Source organism: Globicephala melas, chromosome 10, assembly GCF_963455315.2.
Source record: "Globicephala melas chromosome 10, mGloMel1.2, whole genome shotgun sequence".
Taxonomy (NCBI): domain Eukaryota; kingdom Metazoa; phylum Chordata; class Mammalia; order Artiodactyla; family Delphinidae; genus Globicephala; species Globicephala melas.
Genome location: NC_083323.1, coordinates 51,996,563 through 52,018,074, shown reverse-complemented (window position 1 = coordinate 52,018,074; position 21,512 = coordinate 51,996,563). Strand labels below are relative to the sequence as shown.

Below are 21,512 nucleotides of genomic sequence, written 5' to 3'. Positions count from 1 at the left end.
CAGCTTCCTGCTGAAGGCTATCCTGTAAGACATCACACTCAGCTCACCGTCTGCTCTCTCCGCTTTCTGATAGACCTCTCCCACTTAGAAATAGCTATAAATTCTTCTGGAGTTCTGTGTCCACCGTCTCTTTTTTCTTGTTCCCCAAAATAGCAGAAGGCCAGCAGAAGGAGGGGACTTCCAGTTAAATGATAGGTAGAACTGGGTAATGGAGGAAAAATCAGATTTTTCTCCTTTCCCCCGACCCCAACCCCAAGTCATGGCCAAGGACAGATTCTACCAAGACTTAACTGTAGCCTGGATCTGTTTGAGAAAGGTATTCTCTGATATGAACTGGTGCCCCTTGTTTAGTAAATGGGTATTAGCAAAATACCTTATGTCACTTGTTATTCAAAAGCAGATGATAGAGTAAAAGACTCGTTGCAGCCTGGCAGTGTTCATTCACCATTCCCAACCAGGCGGCTCTCTCTACGGATTGTTACATTGGCCTTGCCCTACAAGCCTGAATCACCGCATTGTGATACTATGGGCTGGTCTCACCTGTTTGTGCTGCAACATGACCCTTCTCTGCCAGCTGTATTTTCAGGCTGTTTCAGGACCGTATCATCATTTTGCAAATAAACAAGTTGAATGGTTTAACTCTCCCACACCCCTTCCCACTGCTCCACCCTAAATATAAGAGAGAACAGACAGCAACCCATAGACATATTCAAACTTGGAATTACCTCAGTTTGTAGGAGCACCACAAAAATACAGAGCTGTTATTTAAAACAAATCAAGAAGCCTGAATGTATAAGAACTCATGTTTTAAGTGACAGAGAATTCTGTGAAAGGCTTTTAGCTTACAAGTTGGTGGAATGTAGCATAGTTTAATGTCCTTGTACTTTAATATCTGCAAATGTCATTTCCGACTATAAAATGCAACTTCTCTCCCTGATTTCATATTATAGAATAAACACCAATTTAATCTAAAGGAAAAGGAAATTGAGTTCTCCTAACCCTACGTGACCCCCTGCTTCTCTCTCACAAGTATCAGTCAAGGCGGGGAATAACTAACATTCAAATCTTGGTTGTGTTTTATTTGTATTTCATCTTTGAACTTACAGTTAAGATCAAGCAGGAGCTTCCCTGGTGGTCCAGTGGTTAAGACTCTGAGCTTCCTCTGCAGGGGGCTCAGGTTCAATCCCTGGTCATGGAACTAAGATCCCACATACCACATGGCACGGCCAAAAAACTAAAAAAAAAAAAAAAAAAAAAAAAGATTACGCAGCTATTTCTTTATTTAATAAAAAATAAAACTCCCCGGGCTTCCCTGGTGGCACAGTGGTTGAGAGTCCACCTGCCGATGCAGGGGACGCGGGTTCGTGCCCCGGTCTGGGAAGATCCCACGTGCCGTGGAGCGGCTGGGCCCGTGAGCCATGGCCGCTGGGCCTGGGCGTCTGGAGCCTGTGCTCCGCAACGGGAGAGACCACAACAGTGAGAGGCCCGCGTACCACAAAAAATAAATAAATTAATTAATTAAAACTCCCTGCCTCATATTGCCAAGTGAAATACGTTTCTCTAATCTATAGAATTTATTAAATTTTATGTATAGATTTTATGAAATATTTACTTTGAATATTTTATCTATCTTTATATACTGTCTTCATGCTCCTCACCATAAAATGTGTAAGTTATTATAAACTCAGCATCATAAATCAAGGGACAGATGATACAAAAGATTGCCCAATGCATTGCACGGATGCCACTCAGTTGACTTATTTTAATTTTTTTTTTCTGCAGGTCATAGAACTGAATATATGACTACAAGGTAGGAAAATATTTTATCATAACTCATTGCATCTCACTGTCTTATCTCTTTTAACAAGCAACCATTTAAATGCTGCAAGAATGAAGATATTTTGTTAATGAACATGGAAGATAGTTTGGGCTTGACAAAACAGTAACATGAAGTGTTGGGGGTTCTCACAAAACCAGATTTGCTCTGGAAGATCTGAGGGTTTCCCAGTGGAATTGTAAAGCTCTTTAATGAGCAGACTCAGTTTAAAAAAAAAAGACATAAATTGAATGGGTTTGATTTATCTAATCCAAAACACTTTAAGTTTCTAGAAAGAGTCTGATAGGATTTTTGATTTGATAATTTAATTAGCAAGCAATATTATGCAAATATCTACTGTGTTAGTTACCTCTTGCTCCTGTATGGTGTATAAAAACTAGGGCTATGTTGAATACTCTTAGGATTTTAGCTCTGCCCCTGTTTGGTTTACTTTAAAAATTTAACTTTTAATGCCTAGTATCATATTGCACTTTCTTTCTTTTTTTCCTCCTTTTTCTCCCCTTTTTTAAAATTCTTAGAAGGACTTTGATGCTACTGCTGAGAAGGAAAAGCCTTTTTGGAAGCAGGTTCTGATTTGGGTTGGGGAAAGTTTGTGGCAAGTTTTATTTTTCTCTGTCAACATTTGTACAACAGCCAGAAATTATTCTAATTGACATAGCAAGAATTCACACTTTTAAAGTTGAGTTCTCTTTGAGGTAGGAGGCATTTAGAACACTGGTGTGTCTGTTGCAGTAGTTGGCAAGTTGATTTTAAGGTTCTGCAATGTTCCTGCTAGGCAGTTTATTCAAAAGGAAACCCCTCTTACTTCTCGGTGAACCAACTAGAAAGATACAGCTACTGACTTGTCTAAACTTTATGAAAATACTGAGGTTTTTCTTCCCTGTGTCAGTGACAAAGAGGCATATTACTCCTGCATAGTAATATGTGGTTTTTTTCACATATAGTGTCCCTTTGCATTATCAACTATTTTACCTGTTTCTAAATTATAATTAACATAAGGCACTTTTTTAAAAGTTTTTTTAAAGGAAGGAGTGCAAATATATATTTGCAATGAGAGCTGTACTTGCCCAACAGACTTGATATTCACATCACCCTGACTGGTATTTCCTCTCATCCACATGGGCATTCTACCTAGAAAGCCAGATTATCTGGAAGTTGTGTGGCAGGCACGCAACCAGAAGGAGTCATACAATTCGAATGTTGAATGAACGTAGAATCTGTTCACCTGATGTGTACGTGGCAGAGCCAGGTCCATCCGTGCACCAGTCTGCCTGCCGAGCCAACTCTGCCGTGCAAAGTACCTTGATAAGCACTCAGGCAGTTTATTTTAACCTCAGATCCCTCTCACAGCTTTAGTAGCTTCATATTTGTCTCATACTTCTGATGTGTCAAGAGAGGCAATTTTCAGGCTTTGGGGAGAAGACTCAAAAGACATGTCTCCGTTAGCCCCAGCCAGGAGTTTCTCTGCATCTCTCAGTGATGCAGGAGTAATTATCCAGTGCCATTGGGGGCTTCTTTAGCTCTAGCTACAACATTTGCTTGTCCCCACTAATCAGTAACCAAACAAAATGAGCCTGTGTTCCTATTCCCTTAGCTTCATCAACTGCTCCAGATAGCATTAAATGTGAAGTTCTTTGGACCTTGTTGTAATAACCACATTTTCTAGTTTCTGTATTTGATGCTTTGGTATCTTGGGGCCTTACTGACCCTGGAGGGACTGCCCCTCTGAGAGTCAGTCAATTCCTAGAGATAGTAAAGGGCTTGCTTACAAGTGTGCCTTTTGTGTATAAAACAACCAGTCCACAGCCCAGACTCTCAGCCACCTCCTTTATCAAGTCTTCACCTCAGGGCCACCATTCCTCTTCCCCAGTCACCCAAAGGCCAGGTACCAAATAGGGACAGCTCCCGTGCCCCCAGGGCCCACCAAAATTATTCAAGGACTAGCCAATCCTAAACCCGCTTACCCTGCCTTGCCTGTTCCTTCCCGTGGGAACTGCAACAAAGGCTCACATTTTCCCTCATTTTTCCTTCCTCCTGAGCGACCTTGGTGCTTCTGCGTGTGCCCCCCTCCCCCGTGTAGTAGCATGCCCCCAACTCTTGGGAACTGTGAGTAACAAACCGTCTTCCCAATAACAGTTGTCTTCTGATCTGTTGCCTCACCATATCTGAGTAAAAATAAAGTCTATATTTTAAAATACTTCTAAAGTAATGAAAAGAGTGGATGAAATCAAGCACATACGGTTAAATTCCTTGGTGGGCAGTTGTTTTGTTTGTTTATACCTACCAGATCCTTTCCTCGGTGAATGGCATAGAATTCAGTGCAAATCTTATTCAGTGTATAAACAAGATTTCAGAAACTTCAGCAGTGGCAGACTGTGACTTGCTTGGTGACATGTTTGCTTCTAGACACTTGCAAGGGCTCCTTTTAACCTCTCAAGCGCCGTGGAGCTTCAGGTGTTGCTTGCCTTATACCCCATTAGTCATAGGAGCCCAGCTGTTGGGAGAGCCTTAGAATTTGGCTATGGAAGGCGGTTATCAGCAAGTTTGTTCCCCTACCTCTCTTGACTGCTATGATAATACCTTAGGAAGCTAGCCAGGCTTCTACATAAACTCTTGGGCTTTTGTTTCTAAACTGGTCTTTCAGAACTTTAATGAACTGAAAAGGCAATTCTTCCTAGAGAGTTTGCAGCTTAATAAAGGGCTTTACCCGATTTCCAAGTGTGGTGTACATCCTCAAACCAGCCTTCCCTTTTAAGAAGGAGTTTAGATTGGAATGTCCAGAGAGAAGTTTGGGGATTCTTCTTGCATGTATTCCTTGCAGCACAGTTGTTGAAGTTGAGTCACGTAATCCTGGCCCTCTTTGCCATAAAGGGAGAGGGCAGAAGAGGTTCCCTCTCTCCAGTTACAGAGCAAGATGATGCAGGGCTTCTAAATATGGTACTTGGTACCCTGGATGTCCATATGCCAGAGAGACTGACTTATCCATCAAAGCAAGCAGACTGGAGATGGAGAGAGTCCAGAAAATAATAAATGGGTGCATCTTAATGCTCTACAAATAGGTGATGAGCTAGTCTGTTTTAAAGAAATAACAATTCGTGTGAGCCTGGACCCACTGCCCCCCAGAAATAGCACTGAAACAAAACTCTATTTTTCACTTGTGACCCATTAATAGCTACTTTTGCATAAAATAAAATCCCATTAATTACCTGAGGGATAGCAAACAGATGTCATGTTATTTGCATTGAAGAATTATGTTGTAACTAAAAATATTATATTTAATTTCTCTACTGGGATCTATCAGAGTCCTAATTTTTATGACCTGTTGTCTTCTGTGTCACTTGTAAGCCGAATAACACAAACCTCGGTTCGTAACTCTTGGCCAAATAGCTCACAGTTAATTCCATTTGTTGGTGATAATTCCGCTTTAAAACAAACTAGCAAACAAATGTCAACTACAACTACAAGAAAAGAATAGTCTGATTGAATAGCTGGTATGGGTTTTGATATATAACTAAAAGTAAATAAATGGGAAAGGGGAGGACTGTTTTCCTCTGTGGGTAGGGGTGGGGAAGGAACACAAGAATTCCTGTGTTTTGTAATTTTGATGTGACCTATGGGTGTTTCATTTATTGTTTGATTTCTGCCATGCTCAGTAATTATATTCCCTCTCTTAGGCCTCCAAATGTTCCCCCTAAGCCCCAGAAACACAGGAAGTCCAGACCCCGCTCACAGTATAATGCTAAGTTGTTTAATGGGGATTTGGAAACATTCATCAAGGTACTGGCACCAGCCATCTGGGTGGCTGATCTCCACGCTTCTTACTATAATGGTCTCAGCCTCTCATAAAAGGAGGCAGGTCATTATGTCCAAGTCTGTCCTGGGGCTCTTTGCTTTCCCAGAAAATCAATATAATATTTCCTGAAGTCAGAGAGAGGAAAGAATATTTGGTTTGAGTGCCTTCAGAAGAGGGAATAAATGTGGGTATTATTATACTGGCAAAAGAGAAAGCCCTCTTTCTTAAAAAAAAAAAAAAAGCCATAATTTGTACAAAAAGGAAAAGAGCTACCTGATAAAATGTTTTGTTTCTACTCATGCAAATGAGGTGGCACAAAATATATCTAAAGTCCATCGCTAAGCTAGCTCTGAAGCACAACGAGTTTCGATTTCCCATGACTTGAGGAATTCATTATATTGGATAAATTGTAGGACCCTGTGGTCTGTATCTGGATCTCTGCTATGTTTACTCTGTCTTTTTCATCCTGTATTTCTGATAACGCTTCTAGCCGAGGACGAAGGAATTCACACGCGAGACATCAGGTATAGTGCTCGAGGGAAGCGAGGGCACAGCCTCTTTCGCTCTTGATATCATTTTCAAATCACAGTCATGCTTGGCTTTAATTAGATTTTTTAAGGTCTTTAAAAGAAAAGTGTTTGCAATTGGAAATTAGACAGGTTTATAAATAGCTTTACTTAGAAAAGAATCATAGAACTCAGACACTGATTTAGGAAGAGTTGGATAAACTCTTAAGTTTTACATTATGTATTTGGCAAACATACTAAATTTGGGTCAGGGGCTTTTATTAAGGAGAGTCAATGTTAAATACCAAATGTACATTTAATACTGGATTTTGGACCCTCATGTAAATTATACAAAAAAGAGAAGAACTTACTCTTTCATAGCTAACATTTTATGACATGGGACGCAGTGTTCCTGAAGACTAAATTTATACAGGAAACCACATCATTGATAACCTCCCTTAACAATATGTTACAGCTGTCTTGCTTTCTTTAAAGACAGATCTTTTATTGGATATGTACCCTAATCGTTAAAAAATGTATGTGTGTGTGCGCATGCACGCGGACAGAGAGACACATGCATACATCCAGAGATTAAAAGCATCTGGCAACCTTAAAACTGAGCCCTAACCCTGGAATTGAGTGAAAAGTCACCGGACAACCTGCAGAGCAATCACGAATCCAATGCCATTAGCCTTAAACCCAGAAGAGCCTTATTGGCTCTAATTTAATATGAAATTATTGTCAAATTTGATTATCTGGTTTCCCAGCCCAGGGCTCACAAGCGGGGGCACACTAGATGGAGAGAAGGGAATGATAAAATGAAAGCACTGGGCTATGCAACTGCCTGGCAGAGAAGGAGAATATAGAAAAAGCTCAAAGAAGCAGATGTGTGATTCCATTATATTTGATAGCACAGTACAAGAATGACTGCTTAAGGTCATAGGAAAGCACATATTATATTTTTAAAAGATTTTTCATTAAGAACAGTTAAAGGAAACCAAATTTAGGCACGAAAGTGGGAGTAAACCACTTATCGTGGAAAATTCACTTATGTGAGCTCCTCTTTGTCCCAGATGCCATATTAAAGAATCTTTGGTCCTAGCAGTGAAACAGTGGATACAGGGATCCCTACACTGAAAAGTGCTCAGTCAGTTGAGGTCCCCACAGTATCACTGCGAGAAAAACACCACTTTTCCTGTTTCCCATGGGGAAACTGAGACACAAAGGGATTCGTTTGAATGGTTGATGGAGCACAGCCCATTGCTTCACTTCTTGTAAAATATTTTCTACCAAAGCATCTGGCATCCATGAAATTAAATTAAAACATGCACATTCATTACTTTTTGACTCCAAAATTCATGATATCTGAATGAAATAGTGATGATAGCTGAAAGATTAGCAGTTGCCTAAGCAAATGTGAAGACGAAAATATTTTTAAAATAATACACAAACCTAACACATTTTTATTTAGAACTTTCTGAATGCAAACATTTTCCTTTTAATAACCTTTTAATCTTGGTTTTTCTTTTTGTTTTAATCCTAAGTTCAGCTGTTGCAAACTAATATTCTTTTATCATTTACATTTAAATATTTGTTGCTCTTTTAGATTACAGTTTTATAGGAATTGTTCACATAAAAAAAGGTTGTATCCTAAAGAAAAATCCCCTCTCATATTTAGTAAGTTTTGATATAATTATATGGCTATCCTTGAGCCAACTGGTCCACAATTAATAAAGTTTACATTCCTGAAACAAATTGACTAATTAGAGAAACTTAATGCAGTCTCCAGAAGTAATTGAACCATTAACTGGTTTATACACTGATGAGATTGTCTTAAAACCGAAAATGAAATCATTCCTCAAGAAGTATATTACCCATTCTAGGAATGGTAAAAAGTTAGATTGCTGGACTGCATTATTCCTTTGCCCTGTTGATTAATTGGAAAGGTTAGTGGATTCTGAATTGTTCTAATAGATTGAGACAACCAAATTCTTCTTGTGTTGCAGAATAAAATTCCTCATGAATTAGTGCCTGATTTCAGCTAATCATTTTGAACCTCCATGTTAACCTTAAAGCTCTAATTCCTGAAAGAGCAGAGCCTGAAAAGAACATGAAAAATAACTCCATAGTCAGTAACCTTTTTTAACTACATGGGGTGCATGGCATTGATACATATTTAACTGTGACCTAAGCAGCTCCTTCATTTCATTTGTCATCCTGTACATGTCTTAATACGTTTCCAGAATTCACATTTGCTCAGTAGAGTGCACTGACTATGTTATGAGATGTGGAGAAAGAAGGCTAAGAGATGGTCCTTCTAAGAAAACGAAATCTAATGGGGTGTGCGTTGGTGCCATTTTTTTCTCCATCCTTAAAACATGAAAAAATAACAGTGAAAAATCTCTAAGGATCAGTAAGTTCTGATGCCAACTAAATAAATACATGACACGTTATGAGCAGCTCTAAAGCAATTCTCATGTTATGATCTGGAAACACGTAAGCCCTTCTATAACTGTCATCCTCTAGATGGTGGACTCTCAGGGATGCCACAGAGAAGATCCTGAGATGGCTGAATGGTTGTGTTTGGTGACTAGTACAGTCAGTCAGTCCTAAGATGCTGTGCTTAAAATACACAGAGTTCTTTTCAGGTCCATTAGATCAATTACTTGTATAAATAACCTTTTAAAAACTGAGTGATTTATATATTCATTTCTATATGTAAGCCTACATACAGTAGCAAAGATGAATTCGCTTGACATCTTTAGGCACAGCAGAGTAAGTTGAAACATGATTGCCTTCAATGTATTTAATTTGGTTTGCCCCAGAACTGAAACATACCTTCAGTTAAATATAATTTGATATTTGGCCCTTGTGGAATATTTTAGAGGGAGTGTGTTTGGAGATGATCATCTGAAAGAGTAAAAGTCAGTCTTTAACTAGGGTTAAACTATGAGCTTTATTGTTATGTGTGATTTGTGCCTCTTCTTTGCGGTCAACTGGTTTCCATCTCTTTGCCCAGGACTCAGGACAGATCATCCCCCTCATTGTGGAAAGCTGTATTCGGTTCATCAATCTCTATGGTAAGCCCTAAACTGCAATATTCTTATTTTAAACAATAATTACTAGGAGTATTTCAGTAAATGTCTTTCCCTTTAATACTTAATTGTTGGGAAAAGGGGGACCTGGAGGACATGATGGGTCTTTCATGCTCTTTCCCTTCTGTTCTCTTTAGGTCTTCAGCATCAGGGGATTTTCAGAGTGTCTGGTTCCCAGGTGGAAGTCAATGATATTAAAAATTCATTTGAGAGAGGTACTTGCGTGTCTGCACCTATAAGCAAACCTTGTTAAAAAGTCATCATTTTCTGTAGAGTGGAGTGGCATACTTATCCTGTATATCTTCACAACCTTTCTCTGCATTTATTTCATTGTGGATGTTGAGTTAAGAGTCTATTTAGAATAGCTAAGAAATGAAGCCAAAATCATAAGACCTTGTTATCAAGTCTAGAAGAGCACATGAGTTTTGTGTCCTGGTTTAGGACTGGCATTGATAATCCTCAGCACGTTGTCAAAGGTGGCTCATGAAAGGTTCTAGAAGAGTGGCAAGAACAGCCCTGGGCCTGCATAGCAGCTGTTTGAGGTGACTCATCCCAGCTTCATGTCTGTTTCCTTTGTCAGGAACTCTCCTTCCTCTTATTACCATCCCCAGACTCCTTCCCTGTGACCTTAGTTGGTGCCTTACTCTTATTCCCAATTGGCTAAATAAGTCCTCCTGAACATTATGATTAGCAAAACCGTACACTTTAGCATCAAGCGGACCTAGAATCAAATCACACTCTTGCATTCACTAATCATGTGATTTGGGTCAAGTGACTCATCTCTTATTCTGGCCTCGGTTTCCTCATCTGCAGAATCCCAGGACTGGTGTGAGAATTGGGTATAATCCATGAAAGTGCCTACCTTTTTTTTTTTTTTTTTTTTTTTTGCGGTACGCGGGCATCTCACCGTTGTGGCCTCTCCCGTAGCGGAGCACAGGCTCCGGACGCGCAGGCTCAGCGGCCATGGCGCGCAGGCCCAGCCGCTCCGCAGCATGTGGGATCTTCCCGGACCGGGGCACGAACCCGTGTCCCCTGCATCGGCAGGCGGACTCTCAACCACTGCGCCACCTGGGAAGCCCATGCCTAACTCTTTAGGAGTGGGTCTTAGCTAATAATGCTCTCCAGTTATAATGATTTGTATTGTGTCTGCTTCTGGATGCATCTGCACCTTCCTGCCTCTGCTTGGAAGTCAAGCCAAGGATGCAGAGGGAGGGGCATCAAGGCTTGGAGACAAGGCAGCGCCTCTTGGTCCCATTTGCCCTAACCCAGGCTTGACACAGAGGCAGTTTGAAACCTTGGGTAAAGAGGTGAACTTGGAGCCGGATTGTTTTTCCTCTTCCAAAGCCTCTTACAGTGTGCATAGAGCCGAGCAGCCTCCCCTCTCAAGGGCTAAGTGTCCAAGTCTCTTACATGGACCATATTCAAGATAAATTGAAATGCAGTAAAGCCTCAGGTTCCTGTGCCAGCCACTGCAAGCAAAAATGCTTTATTCTTTTTCCTTGAACATTCCCCTAGTATGTTGTTTGTTTGTGATCCCTTTGGGTAAGGCTTTCTCACAGTGGGCCAAAAAAAAATATTTTGGTGAATTCGTGTTCAATGATTTCCTACCCTTGAAGCAGAGAAAAAGGAACCACAGGTCCCTGAAAATAAGCTGCCCCAACAGGCAAAAAAAAAAAAAATTTAAAATTCAATGTACAATTTTTGTGAACTTTAGAAGAGCAGACCTGTGAATAAAAAGACGGAGTTTGATTTAAGGCTGCACATCATGTTGAACTTCTTAAGGATTTTATTTCAGTTTGATTCTCAGGGAGGTGGACAAGCCAGGTCAGTTACCTGATCATTTTAAAGTGCTTAGCATAAAGAATAATATAATTTCATGTTTGTGATATATTTTTAAATTTTCCACTTTCTATGCAAATTCCTTGGTACTGTTAAGGTACATTTTCAAATTCCTCTCTCTGATTTCAAAATCTCCCACTGCTGAAAGCAGCTTTCAAGTCTGCTGTGAACACCACCATGCCACTTTGAGAAGTATTTATTTAATTGTCGGTATTCACAATTAGGTGAGTCCTGTAGTATTTCTGATACATTTTGCTGATCCATATAGCGTAGCCAGACAGACCTATATTGTTTCTTTCCCCCAGTAGAATAAGAAACACAGAATATAGTATTTGAATTTATGTCAACCTAATATAACAGATTTTAGCTTTAAAAAAAAAAGTTGGGTCCAATTATAAATCCCACAATATTTTATTTTAAGATTTAGGTAATTTGTAAGGGATTATTTGGTAGCATATGATAAAAAAAAAAGCTTTATTTTAACCAACTATTTTTAGGTTAATCATGGGGTAGGATATCTAAACCAGTTATTTTAATTTTAGTAGCATATAATCTTCCATAAAACATAATTAAAAGATACATGTATATATAGAAATGTGTGTGAGTATAGAAACATTTTTGTTCAGAGATAAAAAGAGAGGCAATGTGTATGTAACTAATTTTTCTTTTTTGTTTTTTTTTTTTTTTAGGTGAAAACCCTTTGGCTGACGAGCAGAGTAACCATGATATTAACTCAGTTGCTGGCGTTCTAAAGCTCTACTTCCGTGGGCTGGAAAACCCCCTCTTTCCTAAGGAAAGATTTAATGATCTGATTTCTTGTGTCAGTAAGTGGGCTTTTTTTTTTTTTTTAACAATTCTTTTCCCACTAGAATTATTTCACTAACCAATTTCCTGGAAAAGGCAGTGGCCCCTCTCCCTGTATCTTCCTCCCCCACCATTACCCATCACCACCAAATTTCTGAGACCATTTGTTTTCTCTCTGGATCCAGCGTGAGTCATCTTCCCAGCTGTGGCCTCGCCCTTCGCTGAGTGGGCTCTGCTCCTAAACATCCCTCGGGCTCCACAGAGCCCGAGAGCTTCCCCGTTAGTATGTGGGATAGAGCAGAGAGGCAGGTACCAACCAGCTGAAGGTGAGGAGAAGGCTGTAAGCATGGAAATATAACTCCTTTTTGGCTTTTGGTTCTTAGTTTTCTCCACTGATCTTAGGAGTAGGGTAACTTATCCATCTTCGAATGTTACTTCAAGAAACAAGGTAAAAGGTGGGGACTTCCCTGGTGGCGCAGTGGATAAGACTCTGCACTCCCAATGCGGGGGGGCCTGGGTTCAATCCCTGGTTAGGGAACTAGATCCCACATGCATGCCGCAACTAAGAGTTCGCATGCCACAACTAAGGAGCCCACGTGCTGCAGCTAAGACCTGGTGCAACCAAATAAGTAATTTTTTTTTTAAAGAAATAAGGTAAAAGGAGATAAATGATCATTATTACAGTGCAGGAACAGCAGGTGGTAATTATCTGTCAGTGGGCATCCCCAGCTAATAGTCAGAGTTGCTCTGGGACCATGTATGATATACTATGAAACCCATAGTCAGCAGCAGAGTAAAGCATTGCTGTTTTCTGCAGGGGGTGGGGAGCTTTTGTCACTACAGGAAGGAAGGTGAAAATAATGATACTGAGAATTCGGTATTTAACCTCAGTCACGTCCCATACATCTATAAATGTAGTGTCCTTTAAGTCCAAATTCCTGGGCAAGGGTGTAGAGCTGACTTAAATCACATAGTGAGGGCTTCCATGAGAATCAAGCTTTACCATAATGAGCAAACCCCCTCTCCCAAACCACCCCCCTGAATCAACAGGTCCAGTGGACCTCAGAAAATCTCTCCACTCACCCTTCCTTCCCCCTTCCCGTCACCAGGGCCTTGGTTTCTCACTGGGAGACCCTACGTGTAGGTTTTACCCTCTTTCCTTACCTCTCAACCCCAGCTAGATTCAAAAGGGCAAATCGAGTGTTACATTACCACCACCTCACCACCCCGTTTAAAACCTATTTCAATATTGCCCACCTGAAAACAAACCCCTTGGTATGGCCAACTCACAGAATGAAATTCTTCCTCTCCTTGATCTCTCTCCTTCTGTGCACTCATCTCCTGCCGTCTACCCTATTGCCTTTCTTTTATTTATTTATTTTTGGCTGCGTCGGGTCTTCGCTGCTGCGCGTGGCCTTTCTCTAGTCGTGGCGAGCGGGGGCTACTCTTCTTTGTGATTCGCTGGCTTCTCATTGCGGTGGCTTCTCTTGTTGCGGAGCACGGGCTCTAGGAGCGCAGGCTTCGGTAGTTGTGGCTCGCGGGCTCTAGAATGCAGGCTCAGTAGTTGTGGTGCATGGGCTTACGTGCTCCGCGGCATGTGGGATCTTCCTGGACCAGGGCTCGAACCCATGTCCCCTGTGTTGGCAGGCAGATTCTTAACCACTGCGCCACCAGAGAAGCCCCCTTATTGCCTTTCGATTTCAACAGTAGCAACCTGCAGGCACGCCAGGCCATTTCCCACCTCCGTGCCTTTGCCTGTGCTGTTTCATCTGCTGTCCCTGACAGCCATTTGACATCCACTAGGAAGGATTTGCTGAACTGGCACTCCTCCCAGGCTGCCATCCTCCCTAGTACCGAGGCAGCATTAGTCACTTTCTCCTCTACTAATAGTCCATTGTATACATATGTCTATAATTTTTCTTAAAGCCCCGCATTACAATTACTTTTAACCTCTCTGTCTCCCTCTACTACAGAGAGTTTAGGGAAGAGGCTAAGAACGTAGGTTCCAGACTCAAACAGCCTAGGTCCAAATCCTAGGTCCAAATTGCTCAGCAAGTTTCTTAACCTCTCTGCACCTCAGTTTCATCATCTATAAAATAGGGAGAACATTAGTCCGTATATAATAGGGTTGTGAGAATTAAATGAGTTAATACATGTAAAGTGCCAAGAAGAGTGCCCAGCATGGAGTGTGTTCAATGAAATGCCTACATTTAGCTCCATGGGCGTGTGAGGTCTTGATAGTTTATTCCGTTTCGTAGCTCCAACACTTGGCATAGTTAATTCCAGACATGTGGTGAGTGAATAATTCATAGTTGTTAAATAGAATTTAAATGAAAATTCAAAATTCCACCAAAATTATTTGGTTGGCATCCATGCCTGAAGTCCTAGATCTCACTGAGTGTGAATTCCCTGGTGATAATTACCTCCACCCCCGCCCCATACAGTCTGATGCGTGTGTGGAATTCAGAAGTGTGCCTGAGTGTCCATTCCAAGGCCCTCGCATAGCCTGAGTCATCACAGCAGCCTCTGACTCAGCTGGAAAGAACTGAGAAGGTGTCACACTTCTGGAATTCTCCTTTGGCCATATGCAAAGATTTCCCTCACCAGCTTAGCCAGGAAGTCTAAATCTGCAAAAATTATAAGCACTCTCTAATGTTCAGTGGTTTTCTAGGTACATACGTCATCAACATTTATGTTTACATATGCCAGCTGGATAAAGACCAGGGGGCTGCATTGTCATTTACTACTGCAAAATCACATCACACTTTCATTCGATGAGAAATATTATTTTATTGTGGTTATTAAAAGCTGAAGCCTTAGAGTCAGAAAGATCTAGGTTCAAATCCGAGCTTCACCACTTAACAACGTTGTAACCTGGGGCAGAGATAAATATTTAATCTTTTAAAATATCTGTTTCTTTATCTACTTCATAGAGTCTGTGTGCATAAAGGAGACAGTCCATACTAAGTGTTTATAGCATCATGCCTGGCACATAATGAGCCTAAGTATATGTTGCTAGCTGTCACCATCACAACTATTACAACTACTCCTACTACAAACTCGGGTCACATATGCCAGTACCTGGGTCAGACATTTACCAATCTATCTGTCCAGCAACATATGTGTTTCTCTGCCATAATTACTTCACGTGCATTTAGAAATGATGTTAGCTTAACCCAGAAGTTGTGTTGGTTCCAGCATGATTTTTCCCAGCACAGTAAATGTTTTCTAACAATCCAAGACAAGCTTTCTCAAAATTAAATACGAAGCAAAATAGGAAGAACATAAGGGAAAAAAAGGAAAATCTACAGAAGTACCTTTCTTTTTTTTTAACATCTTTATTGGAGTATAATTGCTTTACAGTGGTGTGTTAGTTTCTGCTGTATAACAAAGTGAATCAGCTATACATAAACATATATCCCCATATCTCCTCCCTCTTGCGACTCCCTCCCACCCTCCCTATCCCACCCCTCTAGGTGGTCACAAAGCACCGAGCTGATTTCCCAGTGCTATGTGGCTGCTTCCCACTAGCTATCTACTTTACATTTGGTAGTGTATATATGTCCATACCACTCTCTGACTTCTTCCCAGCTTACCTTTCCCCCTCTCCATGTCCTCAAGTCCACTCTCTACATCTGCGTCTTTATACCTGTCCTGCCCCTAGGTTCTTCAGAACCATTTTTTTTCTTTCTTTTTTTTAGATTCCATATATACGTGTTAGCATACGGTATTTGCTTTCCTCTTTCTGACTGACTTCACTCTGTATGACAGACTCTAGGTCCATCCACCTCACTACAAATAACTCAATTTCATTCCCTTTTATGGCTGAGTAATATTCCATTGTGTATATGTGCTACATCTTTATCCATTCATCTGTCGATGGACACTTAGGTTGCTTCCATGTCCTGGCTATTGTAAATAGAGCTACAGTGAACACTGTCGTACATGACTCTTTTTGAATTATGGTTTTCTCAGGGTATATGCCGCGTAGTAGAATTGCTGGGTCGTATGATAGTTCTATTTTTAGTTTTTTAAGGAACCTCCATACTATTCTCCATAGCGGCTGTATCAATTTACATTCTCACCAACAGCGCAAGAGGGTTCCCTTTTCTCCACACCCTCTCCAGCATTTATTGTTTCTAGATTTTTTGATGATGGCCATTCTGACCGGTGTGAGGCGATACTCATTGTAGTTCTGATTTGCATTTCTCTAATGATTAGTGATGTTGAGCATCCTTTCATGTGTTTGTTGGCAATCTGTATATCTTCTTTGGAGAAATGTCTGTTTAGGTCTTCTGCCCATTTTTGGATTGGGTTGTTTGTTTTTTTGATATTGAGCTGCCTGTATGTTTTGGAGATTAATCCTTTGTCTGTTGATTTGTTTGCAGATATTTTCTCCCATTCTGAGGGTTGTTTTTTCGTCTTGTTTTTGGTTTCCTTTGCTGTGCAAAAGCTTTGAAGTTTCATTAGGTCCCATTTGCTTATTTTTGTTGTTATTTCCATTTCTCTAGGAGGTGGGTCTGAAAGGATCTTGCTGTGATGTATGTCATGGAGTGTTCTGCCTATGTTTTCCTCTAAGTGTCTGGCCTTACGTTTAGGTTTCTCATTCTCTTACATTTAGGTCTCTAATCCATTTTGAGTTTATTTTTGTGTATGGTGTTAGGGAGTGTTCTAATTTCATTCTTTTACATGTAGCTGTCCTGTTTTCCCAGCACCACTTATTGAAGAGGCTGTCTTTTCTCCATTGTATATTCTTGCCTCCTTTATCAACGATAAGGTGACCATCTGTGTGTGGGTTTATCTCTGGGCTTTCTATTCCGGTTCCATTGATCTATATTTCTATTTTTGTGCCAGAACCATACTGTCTTGATTACTGCAGATTTGTAGTATAGTCTGAAGTCCAGGAGCCTGATTCCTCCAGCTCGGTTTTATTTCTCCAGATTGCTTTGGCAATTCGGGGTCTTTTGTGTTTCCATACAAATTGTGAAATTTTTTGTTCTAGCTCTGTGAAAAATGCCAGTGGTAGTTTGATAGGGATTGCATTGAATCTGTAGATTGCTTTGGGTAGTAGAGTCATTTTCACAATGTTGATTCTTCCAATCCAAGAACATGGTATATCTCTCCATCTGTTTGTATCCTCTTTAATTTCTTTCATCAGTGTCTTATAATTCTCTGAGTACAGGTCTTTTGTCTCCTTAGGTAGGTTTATTCCTAGGTGTTTTATTCCTTTTGCTGCAGTGGTAAATGGGAGTGTTTCCTTACTTTCTCTTTCAGATTTTTCACCATTAGTGTACAGGAATGCAAGAGATATCTGTGCATTAATTTTATATCATGCTACTTTACCAAGTTCATTGATTAGCTCTAGTAATTTTCTGGTAGCATCTTTGGGATTCTCTATGTATAGTATCATGTCATCTGCAAACAGTGACAGTTTTACTTCTTCTTTTCCGATTTGTATTCTTTTTATTTCTTTTTCTTCTCTGATTGCAGTGGCTAAAACTTCCAAAACTATGTTGAATAAGAGTGATGAGAGTAGGCAACCTTGTCTTGTTTCCTGATCTTAGTGGAAATGGTTTCAGTTTTTCACCATTGAGAACAATGTTGGCTGTGGGTTTGTCATATATGGCCTTTATTATGTTGAGGTAGATTCCTTCTATGCCTACTTTCTGGAGCGTTTTTATCATAAATGGGTGTTCAATTTTGTTGAAAGATTTTTCTGCATCTATTGAGATGATCATATGGTTTTTCTCCTTCAGTTTGTTAATATGGTTTATCACATTGATTGATTTGCATATATTGAAGAACCCTTGCATTCCTGGGATAAACCCCACTTGATCATGGTGTATGATCCTTTTAATGTGCTGTTGGATTCTGTTTGCTAGTATTTTGTGGAGGATTTTTGCATCTATGTTCATCAGTGATATTGGTCTGTAGTTTTCTTTCTTTGTGACATCTTTGGTTTTGGTATCAGGGTGATGGTGGCCTCATAGAATGAGTTTGGGAGTGTTCCTCCCTCTGCTATATTTTGTAAGAGTTTGAGAAGGATAGGTGTTAGCTCTTCTCTAAATGTTTGACAGAATTCACCTGTGAAGCCACCTGGTCCTGGGCTTTTGTTTGTTGGAAGATTTTTAATCACAGTTTCAATTTCATTACTTGTGATTGGTCTGTTCATATTTTCTATTTCTTCCTGATTCAGTCTTGGCAGGTTGTGCATTTCTAAGAATTTATCCATTTCTTCCAGGTTGTCCATTTTATTGGCATAGAGTTGCTTTTAGTAATCTCTCATGATCCTTTGTATTTCTGCAGTGTCAGTTGTTACTTCTCCTTTTTTATTTCTAATTCTATTGATTTGAGTCTTCTCCCTTTTTTTCTTGATGAGTCTGGCTAATAGTTTATCAATTTTGTTTATCTTCTCAAAGAACCAGCTTTTAGTTTTATTGATTTTGCTATCATTTCCTTCATTTCTTTTTCATTTATTTCTGATCTGATCTTTATGACTTCTTTCCTTCTGCTAACTTTGGGGTGTTTTTGTTCTTCTTTCTCTAATTGCTTTAGGTGTAAGGTTAGGTTGTTTATTTGAGATGTTTCTTGTTTCTTAAGGTAGGATTGTATTGCTATAAACTTCCCTCTTAGAACTGGTTTTGCTGCATGCTGTAGGTTTTGGGTCGTTGTGTTTTCATTGTCATTTGTTTCTAGGTATTTTTTGATTTCCTCTTTGATTTCTTCAGTGAGCTCTTGGTTATTTAGTAGTGTATTGTTTAGCCTCCATGTGTTTGTATTTTTTACAGATTTTTTCCTGTAATTGATAACTAGTCTAATAACATTGAGGTCAGAAAAGATACTTCATATGATTTCAGTTTTCTTAAATTTACCAAGGCTTGATTTGTGACCCATGATATGATCTGTCTTGGAGAATGTTCCATGAGCACTTGAGAAGAAAGTGTATTGTGTTGTTTTGGGATGGAATGTCCTATAAATATCAATTAAGTCCATCTTGTTTAATGTATCATTTAAAGCTTGTGTTTCCTTATTTATTTTCATTTTGGATGATCTGTCCATTGGTGAAAGTGGGGTGTTAAAGTCCCCTACTATGATTGTGTTACTGTCAATTTCCCCTTTTATGGCTGTTAGTATTTGCCTTAAGTATTGAGGTGCTCCTATGTTGGGTGCATAAATATTTACAATTGTTATATCTTCTTCTTGGATTGATCCCTTGATCATTATGTAGTGTCCTTCTTTGTCTCTTGTAATAGCCTTTATTTTTAAAGTCTATTTTGTCTGATATGAGAAGTGCTACTCCAACTTTCTTTTGATTTCCATTTGCATGGAGTATCTTTTTCCATCCCCTCACTTTCAGTCTGTACGTGTCCCTAGGTCTGAAGTGGGTCTGTTGTAGACAGCATATATATGGGTCTTGTTTTTGTATCCATTCAGCCAGTCTGTGTCTTATGGTTGGAACATTTAATACATTTACATTTAAGGTAGTTATCAGTATGTGTGTTCCTATTACCATTTTCTTAATTGTTTTGGGTTTGTTATTGTAGGTCTTTTCCTTCTCCTGTGTTTCCTGCCTAGAGAAGTTCCTTTAGGATTTGTTGTAAAGCTGGTTTGGTGGTGCTAAATTCTCTTAGCTTTTGCTTGTCTGTAAAGTTTTTAATTTCTCTGTCGAATCTGAATGAGATCCTTGCTGGGTGGAGTAATGTTGGTTGTAGGTTTTTCTCTTCCATCACTTTAAATATGTCCTGCCACTCCCTTCTGGCTTGCAGAGTTTCTGCTGAAAGATCAGCTGTTAATCCTATGGGGATTCCCTTGTATGTTATTTGTTGCTTTTCCCTTGCTGCTTTTAATATTTTTTCTTTGTATTTAATTTTTGATAGCTTGATTAATATGTGTCTTGGCATGTTTCTCCTTGGATTTATCCTGTATGGGACTCTCTGTGCTTCCTGGACTTGATTGACTACTTCCTTTCCCATATTAGGGAAGTTTCAACTATAATCTCTTCAAATATTTTCTCAGTCCATTTCTTTTTCTCTTCTTCTGGGACCCCTATAATTCGAATGTTGGTGCATTTAATGTTGTCCCAGAGGTCTCTGAGACTGTCGTCAATTCTTTTCATTCTTTTTTCTTTATTCTGCTCTGTGGTAGTTATTTCTACTATTTTATCTTCCAGGTCACTTACCCGTTCTTCTGCCTCAGTTATTCTGCTATTGATGACATCTAGAGAATTTTTAATTTCATTTATTCTGTTGTTCATCATTGTTTGTTTGCTCTTTAGTTCTTCTAGGTCCTTGTTAAATGTTTCTTGTATTTTCTCCATTCTGTTTCCAAGATTTTGGACCATCTCTACTATCATTACTCTGAATTCTTTTCCAGGTAGGCTGCCTATTTTCTCTTCATTTGTTTGGTCCGGTGGGTTTTTACCTTGCTCCTTCATCGCTGTGTGTTTCTCTGTCTTCTCATTTTGCTTATCTTACTGTGTTTGGGGTCTCCTTTCTGCAGGCTGCAGGTTCATAGTTCCTGTTGTTTTTGGTGTCTGCCCCCAGTGGGTAAGGTTGGTTCAGTGGGTTGTGTAGGCTTCCTGGTGGAGGGGACTAGTGCCTGTGTTCTGGTGGATGAGGCTGGATCTTGTCTTTCTGGTGGGCAGAACCACGTCCGGTTGGTGTGTTTGTGGGTGTCTGTGAACTTAATATGATTTTAGGCAGCCTCTCTGCTAATGGGTGAGGCTGTATTCCTGTCTTGCTAGTTGTTTGTATAGAGTGTCCAGCACTGTAGCTTTCTGGTCGTTGAGTGGAGCTGGGTCTTAGCGTTGAGTTGGAGATCTCAGAGAGCTTTTGCCGTTTGATATTACGTGGGGCCGGGAGGTCTCTGGTGGACCAATGTCCTGAACTCGGCTCTCCCACCTCAGAGGCTCAGGCCTGACACCCGGCTGGAGCACCAAGACTCTGTCAGCCACCTAGCCATTGAAGAGGTAAGTCCAGGTCCAGGAAGAAGCCCAGCTCTACAGTTCCTCCTCCAACACTCTTGATTTAGCCCTCTAAGCATCTAATGTGGAACAGTGAACAGGGTGCTCTGGGACTCCAGTCCCATCCTTCTAAACTCTCGAAATATCTTTCTTTTATGCGAGGAGTGCCTTATATGAAATGCTGCAGGTGCAAATAAAGAAGCTGCAGAGACATTTCCCCCTGTATTTAAACAATGGATTAATGGGAAAAAATGGGTTAATATCCTTGGGCTAATTTTTATGAAAATAGTCTCTAGTGGAAATGAATACCCTCCAGGACCGACATCTCATAGAATCAGGAGTCCCCCCGGGGATTAAGGCCACTAATGCTAGGTGCACACACCAGTAGAGATTTAACTTGCTAGTAATTTAAGTAGTTTTTGTTTTTGTTTTTTGCGGTATGCAGGCCTCTCACTGTTGTGGCCTCTCCCGTTGCGGAGCACAGGCTCCAGACGCACAGGCTCAGCGGCCATGGCTCATGGGCCCAGCCGCTCCGCGACATGTGGGATCTTCCCGGACCGGGGCACGAACCCGTGTCCCCTGCATCAGCAGGCAGACTCTCAACCACTGCGCCACCAGGGAAGCCCTTTAAGTAGTATTTTTAATGTTTTTGTTCATGCTCTAATTACAGAGTTTA

General features: G+C 40.2%; 1 protein-coding gene across 3 annotated transcripts in view; it reads left to right on the top strand.

The window, feature by feature from the left end:
• The window catches only part of SRGAP1 (SLIT-ROBO Rho GTPase activating protein 1), a 276,149-nt gene that overhangs the window by 217,897 nt on the left and 36,740 nt on the right, over positions 1–21,512 (top strand). For 2 of the 3 annotated variants that reach the window (XM_030866395.3, XM_060306516.2), the window contains 5 exons: positions 1,783–1,810; positions 5,512–5,614; positions 9,156–9,216; positions 9,369–9,446; positions 11,760–11,894. In XM_030866395.3, the coding sequence (XP_030722255.1) occupies positions 1,783–1,810; positions 5,512–5,614; positions 9,156–9,216; positions 9,369–9,446; positions 11,760–11,894 (405 nt within the window). Of the gene's footprint in view, positions 1–1,782; positions 1,811–5,511; positions 5,615–6,120; positions 6,155–9,155; positions 9,217–9,368; positions 9,447–11,759; positions 11,895–21,512 lie in introns of all 3 variants that reach the window. The other variant, XM_030866397.3, reaches the window with a different exon arrangement.